The following is a 21,767-nucleotide window of genomic DNA, read 5'->3' as shown; positions in this document are numbered from 1 at the left end:
CATCTGATTTCTTCTGAGGAAGAGAAACCTATACATGAATTCATCAAGATGTAATTTATTGTTTGATTACATTTAAGATGTTTCCTACCAATCTCACAAGTAAATCTCCATAGATTACTGCTATTTTGATTTGTAAAATCAAACTGCCTTTTAGTCTGGGTGTGGTGGCTCATGCTGTAATCTCAACACTTTGGGAGGCCCAGGTGGGAGGATCGCTTGATGCCAGGAGTTTGAGAACAGCCTGGGCAACAAAGACCCTGTCTCTACAAAATAAAAAACTTTTTTTATTTTTATAAAATAAATATAAAAGTCTAGGTGTGGTGGCACATGCCTGCAGTCCCAGCTACTCTGGAGGCTGAGGCAGGGGAATTGCTTGAGCCGGAAGTTTGAGGTTATAGTGAGCTATGATCAGGCCACTGTACTCCAGCCTGGCCGACAGAGCAAGACCTTGTCTCAAAAAAAAAAAAAAAAAAAAAAAAAAAAAAACAAGGTGTTTTTTAAATGAAGAAAGGGAAACTGAAATGTCACAATTCTATACAGAAACAATGGAATCTAGAGAATTACAGTTCTAGCTGAGGCTAAACGACAGCTTAAGGTCATCACGGGCAAAGCATGACATGGCCTCTGACCCTGTTCTCCCAGGCTCTTGGGACATGGAGAGGGGCAGGAAAGCCAATAAGCCACAAACTGATGATAACTGTCAGACCCAGAGTGCCTGCTAATCTAGCACACCACCCCCGCTAGCCTGGCCTTCCAGCTCTAGATGGATATATGCCTTTCCACATCACAAGCGAAAGTGCTGGGCCAGGGAATGTGGTTTCCTTCTCTGTATCCCCAGGGCCTTGCCCAGAGGCTGACACATAATGTGTGGTCAATAGACATTGAATGAATAAATGAGTGTGGTAAGAAAAAATACAGTGTGGCATGGGAAGGCTTCCAATTTCAGAGCCCCGCAGTTCCCTTGCAAAGTGGGAAACGGCTCCACAGCACAGCCCTGGGGCTGCTGACGTCCAGGCCAGGAACCATAAGAGGTGAGTGGCACAGGGTGGGTGTGGCTGCTCAGCTCAGGCTGGCCTGGGCAGCACAAGGCCTGACAGCCTCCCGTACCCACCCATCTGGCACATGGTGACCATACCAATTCTCTCAGCCTGCTCCCTACCTCTGTCATTCTTATCCTCCACCATCTGACCTGACCTATACCCAAATCTCAGACCCAGTCCAGCAGGACTCCTCCTGCTCCTTCATCTCCACCTCCAAGGCCCTGGTCAGAGAGTTCTCCCCATTGGCAGGGATGCCCTGTCTTGCCCTCTCGACAGCCTAGAAGACCTGTTTGGGCACAGTGAGGCTTCTCCGCCCCAATCTAATTCCTCTTCTCTTAACTCCCAAGGACAGAGACAAAACATCAAAACAATCTGCCCCTTGGACTTTTTGTGCTGCCTTAGGCTGGTAATACTAGTTTCTCTGCTCCTAGAGGTCAGGGGTTCTCCCTGCACTGCAGAGCTTTATGGCTGGTCTGTAAACACCACAGCTTGTTGTAGAGTGACTAACAGAGAGCTGACCCTGGTCCCTTGCTGGCCACCTTACCTGGTCTTTACTCGTAACAGACCAGCAAGATGGGGGATGCATCATGAGTGTCACAAAGTAAGTATTACTATTCCCAATTTTGCAGATGGGAAAACTGGCTCAGAGGAAGAGGGGAAGGGGTGTCCTGTGGGCTCTGAATTAGGTCAGACCAACCCCTGCACCTGGATACCCACTGGGCCACACTGCCTCTGCCTCACACCACCATGGTCTTGGAGTCTGTCACCCACAGTAGAAGAGAGAACAGTGGACTCAATACTGGGTAAAAGAAGCTGCAGATTCAAAGGGAAGGGGTGGCTACAAACTTGAGACTTGTTTCTTTACTCCCTTTTTCCCCAGCACTCATCAAGGATGTAACATGCCTTCAGAGGCATCTGCCACCTCTCCTAACCTAAGGAGACAGCAGGAGCTATGGTGCAGAACTGGGCAGATAGGAGGAAGGCTTGACATTCTCTGCTTAAGGACAAGATGAGATGGGACAGAGGATGTGGGCCCCCTTCCCTCCTCCAGAAGACCATGCGTGCTACATAAGGGGGATATAACATTGCAGAAAGCAAAAGGCCAGCATCATCCTGAGCAGCCACAATCCCTTGGCACTGTGGGCAGGCTGGTAGGCTTGGGCCAACCCCCTAATTTTACAGACTGAGGCACAGCAAGGATATGGAGCACACAATTAGGAGATAAATCCGGACTGGGTGTTATCCTGCTCACCCCTCTAGCACCGCACCAAGGCTCCCAGGGGCCCAGCATGGAGCCCTCCCATCTTGATTCTCCAGGTGTACTGCCAGCCCCAAGCAGGAGACACTGCAGAGGCATACTTTGGCAACCCAAATGAACTCATGCTGCTTCCCAAAGCCCAGGCTGATTCCTTGGGAGACAAGGACTCACTGGGGGCTGATACTCCCCCCTATGCAAGGGCTGTAGCTCCTGTAACACACCCCATGCAGTCACCCAAATGGCATTTGGCTTAGAAAAGAAGGGCAAATCCCTGGTCAAATTTACTATTCTTTTTTCTCCCCAAGAGATGGCCCTCAAAGGAGATACAATATACAAAGTATTAGCACAGAACCTGGCACAGAGTCAGTGCTCAGTAAATGGTTCCTGTCCCCATCGTCATGACTCATTACGGCCTCCTCGATACCCCTTCCTGGCCTCCCAGGCTCATGTGAGGGGCCTTCTTTTTATAAACTCAAGGCTTACTGGAGCTGGAAGGCCCTTAACCCAGTCCAGGGTTTCCAGGGGAGGAAACTGGAGTTTCTGAGGGGGAAAGGGGGCTGGAGGCAAGCCCAGACCCACAGCCAGGGGTCCTCCAAGGGCAGAAGACTAACTGAGGCCCCTCTGCCCTTTGACAGCACTATGAGCCCAGCATCTCCCCGGAAAATCTCTCTGAGGCCCTGAGGCTTGGCAGGGAGCCAGGGCAGGAGGCCTCTCCAAGAAGACGCTGGCTCTGAGCCAAGATGCATCCCAGAAGCTCCAGCTCACGGAGAGCAGCACAGGCTGAGGGGAGGAGGGGCAGCCAGGAGAGGGGTGACAAGGAGCCCTCGGGCCAAAGGAAACAAACCTGCTGAAAGTGGGTTTGGCACGAACCTGGGATGCATGGCTGCCTTCCCATGCCCTGTGGTTTCTGCACATCTGGGAGACTATGAAATCACTGCTAGGGACAGGGGAAGGAGGATGACCCTCTTGTCATCTACAGCTGTGCCCATTCAAACTCCACTGGGGCACTGCTAAACCTTCATCCAAAGACTCTTCTGGGGTTTACCCATTGGCTGCCTTATCCCCACCTTAAATGCTGAAAAATACAATGTTGCCTGCAGATTCAAACCACGACTTCTGCCTCCAAGGACTGGGGGGTAATCCCCATTTAAAGGGCTGTACTAGGCACTCCTAAAAGCCCCTTAAGGCCCGAGGCTCTCTACTTGCCTCGTCTCTAGCTTTTCCACGGACCTCTATGCACAGAGCCCTGTGTGGCCAGAAGCCTCCTGGGGGGAGATCAGGATTAGTTACTAAGCACTGGGGACGGAAGAGGTCTTGAGCATCTAGTGTAGACCTCACTGTCCAATGAAAATATGTCAGTTCCAAGTATAATTTTAAATGTTTCAGAAGCCTCATTAAAAAGTAAGAATGAACAGGTCATTTTAACAATATATTGTACTTAACCCAACATTATCATTTCAACATGCCACACTGGCCACATTTCATGAGATCAACAGCATGTGTGTCTGGTGGTTATCATAAAGGACAGCACAGCTCTTGACAACAGCAACTTCTCCCCATTTTCAGAAGAGGATGAGAATGTGGTCCAAGTATCTAAGAAAAGGGCACAAGGATAGAAAGGGAAGCCCCAGCTGTGCCCATAAGCCTTTCCCTTCAGCTTCTAAATACATAGTCATGGCCTATGAAATAGATAATTTTATGATCAATCAAATTCAGGGAGACTGCAACATAAACCTATTTTGAAACAGACAACCCGGAAAGGAGCAGAAATGAATATACTTGACATTACAAGGCTAAGGAACAAAGACCAACAGGAAGACACAAGAGGGAGGCTCTGGGAGACCTCTGCATTAGATGCCAGTCTTGCTAAGGACCTCTGTTTGTACAATCTATGCTCAGGGCCACCTGGCTCCTATGGGGTGTAAATACTCACACTCCAGCACTGGGTTTGGTGAATTTTCTACCATGTATCCCTGTAGGAACTACCCACAAAAGCTCCTCTCTGCTTTAGAAGGCAAGAACAAGTCGTGCATTTACCCAGTGCTTCTAGTCTTCTTACTCCGAGTCGCCATGCCAACACACAGTCATAATTACCGAGGAACGCGTCAATAGTGGCAGCATTGACAAAGACACTATATCAGGGCCTGTAAGCTAAGCAAGGTCAGGCTCCTCGAAGCCCCCCAGCTTCCTGCCCACTTCCTTTATTCCACTCTGATCCATTTCTTTCTCTTCATTCTTTCTCTCCCACCCAGATGGTCTTTGATTATATTTTCTCTGCAGAGAAAGGAACTACAGCTCAGCATATAAAACACTTTTATAGCAATTGGGAGACAGGTTCTCCTTGGAGTCCTGATTTTAACCTGTGGGAAAAGTCACTTTAACATCCAGGCCTCAGTTATTTTACCATGAATGGGGAGAATATTTTGGATATTGCCTATTCAGCAAATGGGTGGCTGCACTTAATTCGCCTTCTAAATTCAGGGCTGATTTGTGTTATCTGGTCAACTCTAAGATCATCTTTCGGATCTGCACCAGAGGTACCAGAAGCTCAGGGAAACAAAAGACGGTTCAGATCAGAGAGGGAGCTGGCTTTAACACCTCAAGAACAGCAGGGCTTGTATTTCTCCCCAGGAAGGGCAAAAATCTCAAAAAAGGAGCCAGGAGCAGCTGAATGGTGGGCTCTATCAGATTATAAAAAGATAAGTGGGACGGATGAGAGCTATCAGGCTAAGTGACAAGCATCCTGAGGCCCCCAGTGAGAAACAGGACATGCACCCATTTAAAATGAGAGGTCAGAAAAAGAAGGCAGACAGCCATCACCAGAGCCCTACACAAGAGCACCCCAATTTCAGAACACCCAGTGCACCAACATCTGAACTTACAAAGGAGATAAATTGGAGGCTGATGATTAGCATCACAAAATGATTATTCCCTTTGTAAAAGGCTTCACTGCAGGACTGCTTTAAATAGTGCATTTAAACCATGATCTGATTTGCTAAATTCGATTTATACACATCTACTGCCTAAGCTGGCGTGCGGCTGTATTTACATGTCTTCCCTTGGCACAGGGGAGGGGAGAAGCCAGCCATTATTTGGGGCCTTTAATCCTTGTAGACAGTAACTAATCTGGGGAGCTGAACCCTGTTTTTCTTCCACAGCTGGGGCTTTAGCTGCAAACCAGCCCTAGTTACCTACTCTGCTTTGCCCATGCAGATTCTACCCAAAGATGACACAATTTGGCCAGAATCTGTTGGAGCCTTTCTGCCAACGGGGGCTCCCATCAAGAAGCACAACCCTCCCCACACCCAGGGATGACACCTTTCCAGCCTAGAATTCCAGAGAATCTGGTCTGTTGCAGGGTCACTAAATTTATTCAGCACCTACAGTTATCATGCCAGGGATTCAAATGCTACCTTTTGGGAGCCATGGAAATTTACTAATCTAAGCCACATTCTGTGATTTGTACTTAAACCGTGGGAATCAAACCTGAGCAAGTACAGAAAGGCTGACTCTCCACCCAAAGAGGACAAAAGAATGAGTTGGCCAGGTCTCATGGCCATTGTGCTGGTGGGGAAACCTCCCTCAGTTCACCCAAAGGGACTTGCAGGTGTCACTGACAACATAGTCCCCCGAGGCACAAATGACCCTTTCCTATAAGGTCCAATAATGTGATGGGGCAGTTAGGAATAGGATGACTGCCAAAAGGGAAAACACACTACCCACCTCGTACCACCTGCCAGGAGAGAGACCTAGGGAATTAAGGATCAGGAACCTAACATTAAAAAAATAAAGGCCCCCTAGAAAACTGAAGTCAGGGACTTCCCCTTTACCACCGCCCCCATCCCCTCATAATCAGAGGTTTCAGCCCCACTCAATTATCAAATATTTAGAGACACCCACAATGATGAGGTCAGCCCAGCACTAGGAACTGGGGGCAAAGAAACGAACAAGGCAGCATTCAGGTCTCAGCAATTTATAGCGAGGAATGGAGTCGCTAGACCACAGTTAAACTATCGCCAAGTTGAGAAGCCCACTAAAGCCTGGTCATGAGAGGATGGCAACTGGACTGGGAGTCAGGACCCCTGGGTCTCAGTCCTCACTGTACGAGATAATTTTGTGACCTTGGTGAAAATCACTTAACCTCTCTGGACCTGGTTCCTCATCAGTGACATGAGCAGTTGACCTACATAATCACTAAGCTTTACATTTTCTATAAGTCTTATGCAGGAAAAATGTTCATCTCTCTAAAATCCTGATGAGCTTCATTTTAAAAACAAGGTTATAAACCATCATGTTTGCTTTTCTTGGCTGCCAGGAAGCTCAGAACAAACACATTATTCAGTCACACAATCTATCTGAGGCCAGGGCTTTAGACTGAGAGGTTGGGGGATGACAGGAGAGCCCTCACTTGTGAGGCAGGGCTGTGTGGGGATGGGGACTTGGATTCAGGAAAGGCTTGGTGCTTATTTGCAAGATGAAACCACAAACGTGATGAATCCCTGTGTTGCTGTGTATGTGCAGAGAGACAGGTTGGGAACGCAGGCCGTGGAGCAGATAGCCCCAAGTCCACAACCGGCTCTGCCACATCCTAGCTATGGCAAAAGCCACAAATAGTGAATCATCACCTTACCTGTCAAGGTGAGGCTGAATTCTCCTGAAGCTGTTAGCACTAGCCCTGGCACACAGTGGGACTCCAAAGAGACAAACTAGTATTACTGAAGTTTCTTGGCATATCAATGCACATGCCTGGGACCTGCTTCAAGGCAGCGGTGGGTCAATGCAGACAGCTAGAAAAACAGTGATTGTGCTTAAATTATTCACGAGGGTAGGATAGGGGCAAAGCAGGCAGAAGAGCAGAAGCTCTGGCCCTTAGGCATGGAGAGGGCAAGCTCAAACATGCAGCTCCACTGCCCGGCCCGCTTCATCCGCACCTGACCCCCAGCCTGCCCTGGGATGGTGTGAATGGAGCCTCCAGGCCGGTCCTCAGTCCCAACCACACGGACGATGGAGGCCCTCGCCAGCTCCCGCCCGGGTCTCGAGGCCCACGGCTCCCTGGACCGTGGCTATCCTTGCGCTCAGGACCACACTCAGCCCCAGGCGGGCGGCCTCGGCCCGCTCGCCATTTCGGGCTTCGTGGTTCCAAGAAAACGCGGGCGTTAACCACGCACCTAACACTCCTCGAAAATAATCAAAGAGCTTGAAGCGCTCGCGGTTGCAGACTCCAAAATAACGCCATTGTTCCCCACGCGGGGAAGGCCGTTTCCGCCCCTGCCCGGGGTGGGCAGCCCAGTGAGGGGGTCTCTTACCGGACGCCTCTTTCTCCCCAGCAGCCACGACACGCACAGCCGGGCTCGGTGGCTGCGGCTCCGGGGAGCCGGCAGCCGCGACGGAGGGTCCGGCGGGCTGTGGACAGGAGGACGGCAGCCATTCTTTCCTCTAGGCCTCGGGGTAATGAATAACCGGGCATCTGTCTGGGGCGAGCGGACAGGGCGCTCTCGACGCGCGTTCCGCTTCTGTGGGCCGCGCGGCTGGGCGAATGCGAGGAGGGGCTCAGCGGGCCCTTGGCGCGGCGACCTTCCGGGTGCCCACGCAGCCATCTTGCCGCCCCTCTTCGCGCTCTCAAAATGGCCTCCCGGGCCCACTGTGCGGGCCGAGGGGAAACAGCCGCGGGCCTGCTGGCGCCCTTCCCTCCTGCCTACAACCCCGGGCGTCCCGTGGGCGCGCGCCCCCCGCGCCCGCACTCTGGGACCTGCGACGACCTTCCCGGCCTGATGCCAGCTCTGGGCTGCAGGCGCTTCGGGTTCGGAAGGCCGTAGGCCCAGGCGGTGCCCTGGTGTAGACGAGGTGTGAATCTTGGAAAGGATTCTTTGCTTAGGCTCTTGCCGTACCGCGGCTTCCGAGTTTGTGCCTGTTTTTCCCGTTTCCCTAGCTCTGGATCCAGATCCAGGCCCGCGGGGGCCGCCCTGATCCTGCGCAGGCGGGAAGCAGCCGCGCCACTCCCAGCTAAGGCTCTAGCAACCGAGCGCCTCAGGCTCCCGCGAACGCCGGGTGTCCAAGAAGCCGCCTCCGGTGCTAGAACCGCCAGAGCCGCCATTTACTTTGCGCCCACTGTGTGCTACACGCCGTGTTCTGCCAAATTGTGTCACAGAGCACAACAAGCCAGCAGGTGTATGGTTAAAGCCATTTCACAGGTTGAGGGTGAGGGATGACATTGGATCCGGGCCTAGGGAGGAGGGGAGTCGTCTTGCTGGTGACCCAGGTAAGAATACAGGCGCACTACCAACCTGACGCCAACCTCCCAACCCGCAGCCCACTGTCTAAGACATCTGGAGCGGAGTGCGGGTGCGGGCAGCCAGCTCCTCCACCCACTCCCTAGCTCTGGTCGCTCACCTCTCCTCCGGCGGGCCCTCCTACTAGTCAGTGCTGCTAGCTGCTGGCGAGTTCGTGACTGCGAAGAGGGCGCCGATCGCAGGTGGGAACCGCGCCAGGGAGGGAGGCACCAGCAGGGGAGTAACTGTAAAATAGAGCGGAGATATCAGGCACCCCCACGCCCGCCCAGAAACGTGCCCGGCCTTCTTGGAGGTGCACTCAGGGTCGCGTAGCCGTGGCCTGGGGGCGAGGACACACGCGTCCTCAGGTCACAACCACAGCCTGGGGAGGTTGCTGGGCACCGGTGGCGCCTCAACCATGCCCTCCCAGGATGCAGGAGAGAAATTGGGTGGGGCACCGGCTAAGGGGGTTGGGGGTCGTGTTCCGTCTCACCTGGAGCTCCTTACCTGCCAGCTAGCCACGCTTCCAGCCACCCGCTTGGCTACCGCAGGGGCAGGCGAGGGGAGCGACCCTCTGCCTGCTCAGAGCTGGAGCTCCGGAAATGGAGAACCGTGAGGTTCTCACCTGCGACACAGCAAGCGCATCGCGGAGAACCTGCCCGAGACCACCACGGGACAACCCTGGCTGCTCAGGACAGTGCCACTCGTGAATACTGAGATTTGGAACGTTCCGGAGCTGGAACCCCAGGCCATTTTCCGCAGGCGCCAACTGTTAAAAATGCCATACCCCAAGCTAACCTGGGCCTCCCGGCAGCACCCCTTGGCTCCCAGCCCCAGCCCTCTTGGCAACACAAGTCAGTCCAGATCCTAGTCCCTTCAAATCTCTAAAGACATTTATATGCTCCCCCTCCCCAGGCAGCCAAGCTGGGAACTTTACACCCATGTGCAACCTCGCTCCACAAGCCGTTTTTTTGGGGTCCCGATTATCCCACTTCAGGCCCAGTGTGTATGGCATACCCTGGGGGAAGAAGGCAACTGGTCATCCGTCCTTCTATGCGATTTGGGGTATCTACTGGGGTGTTCACTGTCTCCAGCAGGTGGAATTTCAAACTTCAGATCCAGACATTTATATGCATCCCTTGCCCCAGCCTGTAAAAAAGAGCTACCGTTTGCTCAGTGCCTACTGTATGCCAGGCACTTTATTTGTATATTTTACTTAATTCTCACATAACCCTTGGAGGTATGGGTACTATTGTCCCCATTTCACCCAGAGATGCCTGTGACTTGTCAAGGATACAGAGTTGTAAAGGCCAAAGCATGCCAAAGAACTCTGTCCCGCAGGCATGGGCATGTCCCCAGCCCCCAGCTGCTGCCCTTCTGGAATCTGGACTGCCAGTTTATTAACCTGGTCCTGGATAGTCCTGAGTCTTCCACCCTAGTGCCTCAAATCAGGAATTGTCACCTTCAGAGGCAGAAGAGGCCACAGAGGCAAGCCAGTCCTGCTCTCCCCATGACTAGTGACGGGGAATTTCTGCAGCCCTTCTGGACACCCCAGAAGCATTTCCACCCCTCTTTAGTGTAGATCCAGAACCTTGAGGGAAGCTGATGAAGTGTCACACTGTCCAATAATTCACTCCCAATTTTTAAAATCCTAGTCTACACTGTCAAAGAAGTGGGTGACCTCTCATTATCAGGATAATTCAAGCAGAAGAGAATGAGATGCGTTGTCAGGGAGGGCTTGATATTTTTACACACAACCCCAGTGGAGACCTAAGGAGACTTAGGAGCTAAAGAAAGCATTTTGAGGAAACGCTCCTCTCTTGAGTTCCTTACAAGGGATTTCATCCCAACTGATATTCAGGCAAGAAACTCTAGCTTTCCCAACCTCCATTCTGAGAGGTGCTTTTTCTTTAAATGACGTTAATGTGACATTGTTTCTGCTTTTTCAATGAAACCTCTGTAAGAGACAACCTCCATTAAAAAATATATATATGTCCATTGGGCCTGAGGTGAAAGAAATAAAAAGCAAAAGTGAAGAAAAAAATAGGTTTTGTTTTTTTTTTTCAGAAGAGGGCCAAGGACACAGCCCCCACCTGTAGGCTGCCTGAGATGGCAAAGATGGCAGCTGTAGTTGAGATGGGTGGGTACCATCAGACTTGGGAGACATCAGGACTAGGGGTAATGGAGAGGACAAAGGTCTGAAGTCACAGTCTGCAGAGGGCAGAGGAGAGAAGTCTTTCATAAAACAAACTCAGGTCGATGATGTAAGTCCAGCCTACCCAGGAGGGTGGCCATGGTGCCCAAATCCCTTTCCAACTCCATCTTCCAAGTCCATCTCCACCCCAACAAGAGAGAGAAGCCCTGAGAAATACCACCCAGTACAGTTCTGCAATACACAAACAGCCGGGATTTGACCAGAGATAGAGGAAAGCAGCTCCACTCATAGCACCCTCTAATTCATAGGGGGTGGGGGGGACAAAAACTAGGTTGCAAACTGAGGGGGGTTGGGATGGCGAGGCTGACCAGTGAGGGACTCCAGTGTCTGCGCAGATGGAAGCTGAAAGGAAGTTCTAATTAGCACAAAGCCAGCACCTTCCATTAATAGCTCACCACTGCTCCTGGATGCCACTGAAGGCAGCCAAGTTGGAACGTGTGAGGTTCACCTGTCCCCAGCTCATTAACAGACCTCGGGTGAGAACAGGGCTCTCCTGGAGGACGACCAGCCCATACCAGCTCTCTCAACCAAAAAAAAAAAAAAAAAAAAAAAAAAATCTAATGACAGGTTTGACTTCTGGGCCCATCCAAGGGGACAGTGTTTAACACAAGTCCAGTGCTCCTGGACACAAGCTCAACCAGGCCTCCCAGGACAGTGCTCCCTCCAGACTCGAAATAAATTCATTTTCAAAAGCCCTGGCATACATTCCATTTATATGAAACTCTAGATAGGTAAAACTAATCTATGGTAAGAGACATCAGAATGGGGACTGGCAGGGATTGACTGCTGAGAGGTAGGAAAGAAGTTTTTGGAATGAAGGAAATGAGGTTTATCTTGGGTGTTGGTTACATGAGTATAAATGCATTTGTCAGAACCCACAGAACTGTACACCTATGATCTGTTTCTAGGTGTAAATTATACCGCTATTAATATATGTGCATGTATATGTATGTGCGTTTATATCACACACATACCCATACAAATTCTCGGCCCCTGACTGTTTTCCCCATAGCCTGTGATCTCGTTGATGTGAAGGTTCACACCCTTTTCAAGGGTCACAGTGGAAAAAGACGCCAGAGCAGATGGGGAAACGGGGCTGTGCACATCTCAGAAACTCGCGGCCAGGCCCAGGTGGGGAGGAGAAATGTCTGAATTGAATCAATTAGCTGCAGAAAACTTCAGAAAAGAAGTAAGGCCCTTTATAAAAACAAAGCCCACTCCTTAATCCCAAAAGGCAATCCTCCCCCCCACTCCCATAGCCATTCCTCAGTAAACAAAGAAATCCCTCCTTCCACGTCCACACCCCAATATTCATTATGGGCTGACGTTAAAGGCTGCATTCCAGCCTCCCAGAGTGCCCCAATGACTGGAAACCCACGGGCAGATGACTGAGGGCTCTCTCTTTCTCTTTCTCTCTCTCTCCACTCTCTCCCGATCTCCTCTGCCCATCCCGTGGCAGTCTGTAGCAGTGTTCTTTCTTTCCTTCTCTCACTTTCTTTCTTCAAATTAGTGAATAAGCAAACCAAGCAAATCAAGGCAAAGACATCACTAACTCTACTTTGTTCATTTATTTTGACAAGTGCAGTTTAATTTTAATTATTTATGGTAATACTTCATAGTAGGCGAGTAAATGTGCCAGGGTATATTTGGTAACATTAATGGAGTCTGCCTAATAGGAACCTTCACTCCAGCACCCCGCCTGGAGAACTGCTTGCTGGAGAAGTGGGGTGAGACCACTGGTCTGTGGTAGGGTTTGCAATTTTTTGTGGGGGTGGGGAGGTGGGGAACTTAATGGGTTTGAGGATTAGCGAAGGGAAAATTAACCCGATTCTAGAGAAGAAGCAAATACGTAAGCCCATAATCATGTGTCGATGTGGATTGTGTGTATTTAAACACCGAGAGAGCACACTTTGTGATAAGGAGGCCCAGGCGGGCACACATGCCACATGCATATTTACACATGAATCTCAAATGTGCTAATCAGCAGAGGCCCACAGAAATTAGGCTCTGGGCAATTAAAAATTGAAATAAAAATGGAAAATGTGATACACAGAGTTCTATATCTCTTCAAAGTGCCTTTCTCCTATTTATATGCATCAAGTGGGCAAACACAGTGAAAAATTTGGATGATAATAAAAAAGGTAGGGGATTTCTTCAGCCTGTGATCACATAGGAATGCTCCCCTCAACACACAATGAACCATGAAACACTAGTCTCAGTCAATGCAATGTTGTTATTTTAAATGGGACTGATGATTTATAGCACCCCACCCTGCCTCTATCCTTAGCATAACTGATTGTTAATATAAGCATATGATTTGGTATATAGACCATGTATTTTATTTATATATATATATATATATGTGCACATAGAATGGGTATATTATATATACGTATGTGCAATCATTTAGTCCAAACACATAGGTAACTTGTACACCTTAAGATACATGCTTCAAGGCATTTATATTAAAATTATCTATAATGATGATAGATTTAAGTCATAACATAATTAATGCTGGACTTTTGAGAATAGAAATATTTGACCTTTTTTTTTTTTTTTAAGTACCAAGGTCTTCCTGTTTCTCATCTCTGCTTTGTTTGTCCATGCCCAGGGTCGTGTAAGGACATTTCAAGAGACAGAAGTAGGTTATCACCTTGGGACCAACTGCATACCTGCCTCAGGATGGAGTCCAGGATGCCCCCAGAATATAAAAGTCTGGGTTTAGTCCAGCTCCTGGGGCAAGAAATATTAAACTTGGCCGTTGCTGGCTTATTTTACTGGATGATCCCACTTGAGAAAATGGGGCCTCTCCACCACTAAGGTATGCCAAAGCAGGAGGCCCTTTTCTTCGCACAGCCACGTGTAGGAAGTTAGGAATGTATCCAGCTGACTCTCGAGTACCTGACAGGCCATAAATGCAGGTGCCCCGGAAGTGGCCTCACAATAGCTTTCTACCCTCTCCAACCAGAGGGCTGTCTTGGCCATGACAGCAGGGTCATCAGCTGAAGGCACCTCATTCCCAGCTTTCTTGCCTGGCCCTAAGCTCCTTGAACACTTCTCCTTAAAGCCATGGCCTGGCTCTGGCGTGGGAAAGGCAGTTTGGAGCTTTTCACAAATCCAGTATCCCCTTGAACCAAAACCAATTAGCCTGGCCCAAGGTCCTGTCATTGAGGCCCTGGCCCTCTTTTCAAACCCCTGCGGCTCAATTGCGGTGAGGGGCTGGCCAGTGAATGCCGGGACCACTTAAAGTGGTGCTTAAGCCAGACCAGGCTTGAAGGAAGGAGCCGGAGCTTTAGGAGCTGCAGCGCCCCATTCTCAGAGCCGCTGACCAAGGTTTTGTTCCAGCCACAGCCCCCACCCTGGCTCTATTTTTAAAAATCCTCCCCTCCTCTCCCAGCTGTCTGGAGAAGAGATGAAAAGCTGGCTCTAGGAAGCCACGAGACACCCAAACTTGGCTGCCCTGGACAGAAAGGACATCCTCAGGTTCTGAATCCTGCCCCCAAAGGTCTTGCCCTCCCTGCTAGGGGAGAAGGAGCTCTAACACTGATAGAACAGCCAGTGTGCACTGAAGGCTTTCCATGCATGAGCCTGCACAGCAGCCCATCTTCTGGATGCAAAAACTAAGACCCAGGGAAGGCGACTTGTCTAAAATCACAGCACTTAACAGCAAGAAAATTGGGGGGTAGCATCTGGGGGCTCCTGAACACCACTGTCTTTGGAAGAGAGACATAGAAGAGGATGAGAGACCAAGATGAGCCTTTATACCAGAGCTAAATCCTGGGGGGAATGAGAGGACTCGTGAAGAGCCACCTCAGGACAAGCCCAGGCCCCTTCCACACCATCCATTTGTCCCCTGCCTGACCCAGCTGAACTGACCCTAGGCAAAATGGGGTGGGAATGGGGACGAGGCACCACGGCCTCCCTCCATCCGCCCCTCCCCCCGCACCTGTCCCCACCTTCCCTTCACACCCATCTAGGCGGAGTGAAGACTCGCCCTCTGCGATGGGCAGCACTGCCAGGGCGCCCTAGCCGTCGCCATGGTGACGCGCATCCCACCCTAGGTCAGAGCTGATTGGTCACTCTATCCAGGCTGGCGGAGGGGGCAGCCAAAGTCAGGGCGGGATGGGGGAGCTGGGGACACCCAGCCACACCGTACACGAGAGATGCCAAGGGGGAAGGAAGTCCACTAAAATGGCGCCGCGGCCTCCAAAGGCCGCTGCTGTGGGTGCGCATACCCGGGTTGGAGAAATCCCGGCGGTTCTCCACCGCGCGGCCTCGCCTGGGCCCTGGAGGGCGCATCCGTCCCGCCTGGGCTGTCCCGTGGCTCGTGGCCAAGCGCTCCTTGCCCAGCCCGGAACCGGGCGCCCGAGCCAGCGAACAGGCCGGCTCGCCCCAGCTGGCCGAGCCCGACCCGCCGCGCGCTTGGGCCAGGCGAGCGCGGCGCGGCGGATTAGCCCTGAGCCCGCAGCCTCGAGGGCGCGGGGCGGGCGCGTTTGGGGTATGAGGGCGGGGCGGGCGGCGGCCGCGCCTCTAATCCCGGCGCTGCGTGTGGGAGCGGCCGGATCAGGGAATTAGCGCTGTAACTTCGGATTAGTAACGCTCGCTAAATGAGTGCCTAATTCCGACCCTTCATGCTTTTCAGCGTCGCGGCTGGGTCCTAGGAGGCCTCCTGGCCAGGCTGCCTCCGCGCTCTGGTCCCATTTCCCGGGAGGTCCGGCCGCGGCCGGCAGAGAACTCTCCGGCCTGTGGAGATCAGGCCTCAGGGCCGCGCCGCAGCCTCCTCTCCGCAGCGCATTTCATTGGCCCGGGCAGAGGCCCATGCAGTCCCACAGCGTTCGGAGTTGGGAGTTCGTGGACCAGAGAAAAGGAAGCCCCGGATGCCTCGCCCGCCCACCACGGTGGCTGTACTGATCGCTGCCCTGTCAGTGGCCTTCTGTGCGACCTTCCGTGAGCCACTGGGCCTTTTTACACCATTTCTAGGTGTAAAATGAAAGGAATGGGGTGAGGAGTATCCGAGATTCTCTAAGACTCTGGCTTCCAAGCTGCAGCAGATTCTCGGGATCTCCAACGCTTTTTTGGATGAAGAAAGAGTAGCACAAACCGGAGACAAAAATGAAGCCCAAACGTGGGGAGCCAGTGGCCACAGGAGGCTTGGGAAGGCCTTCCTGGGGCACAGGAATGGAGGAGACGAGGGGCTGAGAAGGCCCCAGACCCGCCCGGCTACTCCAGGTCCAGGCAGGCCAGAAGAAGTTGATGGGCCCAGGCCCCAATTTTGAGTCTGTGCCTTGGGCTTTAAGTATCCAAAGGGGATTCGAACATTGCTCTAGTAGGGGCAGGCATTCGTACCAGGAGGCCGAAATCGGATGGGTTGGCCTCTGGCCTCTCTCCGAGGGCCGTTTCGGGAAGGTGTGGGATGGGCTCCTGGAGATTAGAACTGGCATGCTCATCGCCCTCCGCAGCCCTGCTGCCGCGATCTTTCTCTGAAGCAGGAGGTTTGCATCAACAGATTTTCGTAGAAAGCGGAAAAATGCCGCGTTGCCCTCCCGCACAGACTCCTCCTTCATCAGACCCTCAACTCGGGTTTCAGACCTGCCCAGACGGTATGGGACAGTGGTGTTTAAAAACAACACTCATCTGAACTGTGTAGACACTGCTGGGAAGCTGCAAAGCCACCCTGGCAAGTGAAGGACTAGTTCTTGCAACACAGCAAACGGGTAGGGGTGGTGGGAGGGGAAGATGGAAGCCCGGGGCCCAGGGTTTGCCCACACCCGTTGGCCGGTGAGGGAGGGAGGCAGGGAGTGCAGGGCAAGGGGGCAGGAAGTGCTGCTCCGGTTTCCTCCGAAATGAGGTCACCATCAGCACACAGGCTCCCAGGTGCGTTGGGAAGGGAGGGACGGCCCAAGGGATGCAGCCCATAGCCTCGTGAATCCCGAAACACAGTAGTCACCCTTCACCAGCCTCCTGTCAGAAAAAAAAAAGGGAAACTGGCCTTTCAAAATGGAGGTGGGGTACAATGGGATTCAGAAAACCTTCTGCCTGTGATTATCTCTGAGGAGAACCGGGGACCGAAGTAGGAGGGCAGCTGACTTTCCCTGCCTGGTCTTTTGTGTGTATTTTTTATTTAATTTTACTGTGAATGCTAACACACTCACAGGGTTCACAATTCCAAAGGTATACAGTGAAAAGTCTCCCTCTACCATCCACCTCAGCCACACAGTTCTCCTCCCCAGAGCCAAGGGGTTTTTCTTTTGTACTGTTTGAATTTTCACCATTTACACATATACCCTATATTCAAAATAATTTTGTTAGGCAAAGAACAAAAAAGGCTTGCAGGAGTGAAGATGGAAAAAATATTTCTATTTTTACAAGAGGGCTGGGCAAAGGCTGGGAGAAGAGGGGCTGTGAAAATCACCGAGGGAGAGGCTCCAGGGAATGAAGTGAGCCAAGATGTACGTGAGGTGGCCTGGGGTCCAGCTCTGCCTTCTGAGCTGTGTGACCCTTAGGGAGTCACTTCAGATCCCCAGATCTGTTTCCTCTCATGGAAAAGGGTGAGGGGATGGGGGTCAGGGCTGGGTGGTGGTGCCAGTTCCTTTCAGCCTGTCTATCATAGCACTCACATACCCATATACTTAGAAAACCCCCCTACCAATCGAGGAGTCTAAGCCTACCTTTCTTCCTTTCTTCCCTGAAGCCGGGCAGGGTCCCTTCCTTAGTCTACAGCCACTCGCTGGGGAGCTTGGGAGGTTTCCCAAGCTGCAGGAGCCCTGAGCTTCAGGACAAGCCAAGGCATCAGGGTGAAAAGTGACCTGAAGGCAGATGAGAAACTCGAGAGGGACCCTAGCACTGTGTGGGGCCGGGACCCCCACGCACTGAGCAGGGGCAAGCCCCACTCCCTGAGCCCAGTTAAGAGGGGCTGGGAGCCTGAGTGGCCGGGTGTGCTGCATTGGGTTGCCATGGGAACGAATTCAGATTTCCCCCAATTGCTTTTTTATTTGCTAGACATTGTAATACATCTTATGTCGTGACTTCCTGGGGCAGGGAGGAGGGGGAGCTCTGGGAGCTTGCCTGCACCTTAACCTCGCGGGAAGTTGGGGAGGCTCGGGCAGGAGCAGCCCGGTCGGGGCTGGCGTAGAGGTAGCGGGAGACTGAGCTCGGTTCCTCCCGCCCGCCCGCCGGCTCTTGGTTTGTATGCAGGGCAGGGCCGGCCCGTCGGGGAGGGACGCCCCTGCCCTGGCCCCTTGCCATTGAGCGCACTCCCCGCCAGTTCTGCTCCGCTTCACGCTGCACACAGACCCCCCAACTGCACACAAAGGCAGCTGCCAGAGCCCGTGAAAAGTGATCAAATTATCAAGAACTTGACCTCACCGAGGGGCGAAGCTCCGGCAACCCCCCAGCCGTATGCTAATGGCGCTCAGGGGCTGACTCGTCGAATAATTCGATAAAGGCCGCATTGTTAGCGGCAGGGCAGCCCCCAGCCCACCCCATTCACTCCCTCCACCCACCCCCTACCGACTGCTGTCTCTCTCCCATCCCATTTGCATCCCAAAATCCCCGTCCGCGGCTCCGGGAGCGGATTGTTCCAGCCTGATTTATGGGGTGAAGGCGAAGGCTGGCGCCTTCCCCTTCCAGCGACCCCTCTGCAACCCCAACCCCCTCCCTCTCCCCGGCCTGCTTCACTTTGGGGTTCCTGCTCCGGCGCTGGGGTATAGGGGTGGGGGACCAGGAAAGAGGAGGACTGGGGGAAAGCTGGCACTGCAAGTGTCCCCAGAGAGAGAGCCGAGGTCAGGTACCTGGTCGGGGCGCGGCCGCTCCGTCGAGCTGGAGTCCGCTGGGCCGGCGCTAGGCTCCTCTCGTCTCCTTTGGGCTCCTCTGGCTCTTGCGGGCCGGGCCGGGGCGGTCGGTGGGGCGGGCGCTCGCACGCAGAAGTTGTGAGAGTCATTTCTACTTTCGGTTATCTAGCTTTATGACGGCTCTGTGGCACTCATACAGCTAGATAACCAAAGAGAGAAACGGGCCTCCCTTAGCCACTGCCGCTGCCGCGCCGTGGGCTCCACGTGCTGCTGCCGGCCGAGCGCGGGAGCCTGAGCGGACGCCGTTCCCGGATCCTGGGGCGCACGCGGAGAGCCAGAGGGGATGGACAGACACACGCACACGCTGACTCCCGCCACCTAGGCCCGCAGCCCCCGCCCAGTTCCCTTCCTCCCTCGCCCTCCCGGCGCATTCCTCCCCTGCTCCCCGTTCCGTGCGTCCGGGCACCGGCGCTGCCGGCCTGCCTCGACGGCGTCCCGGGGCGCACGGAGGGCATCCGCGCCGAGCGCTTAGAGAGCCTCGGGCGCCCCGGCCGCCCCCAGCGCACTGGACCGCCGGCCCTCCTCTCGCAGGCTAATCGCCCCGCGGGGAAGTGACGTCAGTCCAGGGATCGGCCAATCACAGGCTCCCATTCAAATCCCAGCCCCCTTCCCGCGCTCCGCACCACCCAGCCTTACAATGGCCTCGGCGTTCACGGCTTCCCCGCCCCGAGGGCAAGGAAGTGCCCCCTCTGCCCTCAGAAGGGTCAGGGCTGCGCGCCTGGGTGCGCACCGTCTGGTCTTTCACCCAAACTCCTCCGTCTTCCCCCAGGGCCCAGGGAACCCAGTAGCCACTGCGGACCATCAGAGTTTGGGAGACAAGAATGTTCGAGTGACAAGGTTTAGGGACGCTTGTGATAGGACGTGGCGATCTCCACAGGAGGGCCGAGAGCAGAAGCCATTCACCTTTAACTTCTGTCTTCCTTTCCCCATGCCCAGCACTTGCAGTAGATCTAGCCCACGCGGCAAAGACCAGGGATTGGAGGAGGAATTAAGTGTCCTGGTGAGCGCAGGTCGGTGTCCCTCCCATAACACCTGGCGCTCAGAGGTTCCTCAGCTATGCTCCACTTGGGCCAGGCCCTGGCCTTGGCCCTGAGTACCAGGCTGCTGGGTCGCTTCTCTCTCTCGGTTCCTAGGCACACTAGGAGTGTAAAACCGATTGTGCCAAGCACCTTGGAGAAGTCCTAGGCTCTCTCTTGGCTCCTGGTTAAATTCATATTTCACCAAAAATTAAAGCACAAAGCCATGCCTCCACTCTCCTTCTCCAGCTCTCAGCACACACCTGGCCCACTCACTCCAAGTGGCAGTGGAAAGGGACTGCCACCTTGGGTCTCCCAGAATCACCCCTAAACTGAGCCTGGCAGCTGAATTGGTGGTACCATTGCAGCCTTCCAGATGTGAGTGGCCTATGGGTACCACTTCGTGCTCATCACAGCCATCACCCCCTTCTTCCTTGTTGCTGTGGCTAGCCTCCAGCCTTGAGCCCTATGATTCACCTCCGCCTGTCAGCCATCCCCAAGAGGCAAAGGATTAAATATGAAAAATGCAATATCTTTGCTCCTAGATACCCCCAGAAAAATCTTAAGCTCAACAGCTAGGGAGAGATTTTTTGTGGGACTGGGCAAGGGGATTCCCAGATTCCAGTGGTCAATACATGGAGTCACAGAGACTCTCACTGCTGCTGTCTACAGTGAGCACTGTGGGGTTAGGTGGAGGTACCTGTGCAGATTCATTTTAGTGGGGTCTGGGGCACTGGGCCACTCTGAGCCAGGTAAAACCCTTGCAGGATGGGTTGGAAAGAAGGGGCCAAAAGTGGATGGTTTGGAAAAGATTTCACGATTTTACTAAAAATCCCTTCTTTCCGTATACTCCCCTAAAAATGACACATGTGGAATTTGTCAAGTTCTGGATTTTGTCAAGTGCCTCTTTCCCCATTGCTTGTCTGTGGTTTGTTCTAATTTCATCCCAACTCTAAATCCGAAGCAGGTGACATCCTGCTCTCACCCCAGCCAGCTTGTGACCAACCAAACCTGCCATGTACATGTTTCCCTCGAAATCCCACTTCGCAGACACATTCCTTTTTCCAGAAGGTGAACAAGGGCTGGACAGTTGAACCAGCAGAGGAACAGAGAGGCCAGCCATGGTTCAGGAAGGAAGCTCTGAATTTGGGCCCGAGACAGTTAATTCCATGAATTTCCATAATTGGGAGGCGCCCCTTGCTTCCCCTCCTCCTGCAGCTCCAGGAACCTGCACCCTCTTCCCTTCTTGATGTGTGTGTGGGCGGCCTTCTGAGCCCTAGTCCTTTCGGGGCCACCCAGGGGTGGGAAGGGTGGGGCTGCGGAGGCAGGGAGGGGCCCAGCAGCATGGTTCACCTGAGAGAGAGGGAAGAAAGAGAGGAAGCGAGGGGGAAGAGAGAGCGAGGAACGAGCCCCTCGGAGTGTGATTTAAGCAGGATGCTGCACAAAATGGCTCCTCAGCGAGACTCACGGTAGCCGCGCGCGGAGGCCGGCCTGCAAGCCTAGGGCGGGTTGGGGCTTTGGGAGAAAGAATTAAAAGCCTGATTTTGATTCGGTTCAGGTGCAGGAGGCCACTGTCATTAGAGCCACATCTCCACGGTCTTTTTGGGAAATCGAGTCTCTTCTTGGGAGCAGGTGAGGCTGGCCAGGGGGAGGCTCCCACACCCTGCTTGAGTGAGACCGGCCCCAGAATCAGTGCCTCCTCCATCTCACTGTAGCCCCACTCCCAGGAAGAAAGCCACAGAAAGACCGAGCCTCAAGGCCATAGGCTGCTGAGAGGAGGCTGTTCTGGTGGGTCAAGGCAGCTGCAGTCTCCGTGGGTTGGCAGCCGGCTTCCACACACAGCTTAACAGGAGCCCGGGAAGCCATCCAGGTCGACACCAGGCAGAAGCGCATTGTGTGGGCTGGGCACTGCCAGCTGAGGCTGGCAGACTGCTGGGCAGGCCAATTCAGAGACCAAGTGGGGAGAACCTGACCAGCCACCAGCATTGACCTAGATTGCCCCTTTGCCTGCAATTCAGGCTGGGTCTGGGTTCCATGAGTTTTCCCCACACCAAGCCCCTAGCCTTGGCCTTCAGCCCCAGTCCCTAAAATTTCGGAAGATCAGGTACTGGGTCTGGCT

General features: G+C 53.2%; 1 protein-coding gene across 1 annotated transcript in view; it reads right to left on the bottom strand.

Annotated features, from left to right (window-relative positions):
- The window catches only part of LOC100938912 (protein FAM90A20-like), a 34,806-nt gene extending 13,265 nt beyond the window's left edge, over positions 1 to 21,541 (bottom strand). Inside the window, exons 1-8 of the mRNA XM_054531330.1 lie at positions 21,370 to 21,541; positions 19,039 to 19,164; positions 18,811 to 18,887; positions 18,573 to 18,737; positions 17,451 to 17,588; positions 9,585 to 9,716; positions 8,689 to 8,812; positions 7,605 to 7,701 (exon numbers count right to left, since the gene is read on the bottom strand). Of these exons, the coding sequence (XP_054387305.1) occupies positions 7,605 to 7,701; positions 8,689 to 8,812; positions 9,585 to 9,716; positions 17,451 to 17,588; positions 18,573 to 18,737; positions 18,811 to 18,887; positions 19,039 to 19,164; positions 21,370 to 21,541 (1,031 nt within the window). The remainder of the gene's footprint in view (positions 1 to 7,604; positions 7,702 to 8,688; positions 8,813 to 9,584; positions 9,717 to 17,450; positions 17,589 to 18,572; positions 18,738 to 18,810; positions 18,888 to 19,038; positions 19,165 to 21,369) is intronic.
- Between the last annotated feature and the right edge of the window lie 226 nt (positions 21,542 to 21,767).

Source organism: Pongo abelii, chromosome 16 (assembly GCF_028885655.2).
Source record: "Pongo abelii isolate AG06213 chromosome 16, NHGRI_mPonAbe1-v2.0_pri, whole genome shotgun sequence".
Taxonomy (NCBI): domain Eukaryota; kingdom Metazoa; phylum Chordata; class Mammalia; order Primates; family Hominidae; genus Pongo; species Pongo abelii.
Note: the sequence above shows the minus strand (reverse complement) of the source record. Positions and strands in the feature narration are given on the sequence as shown.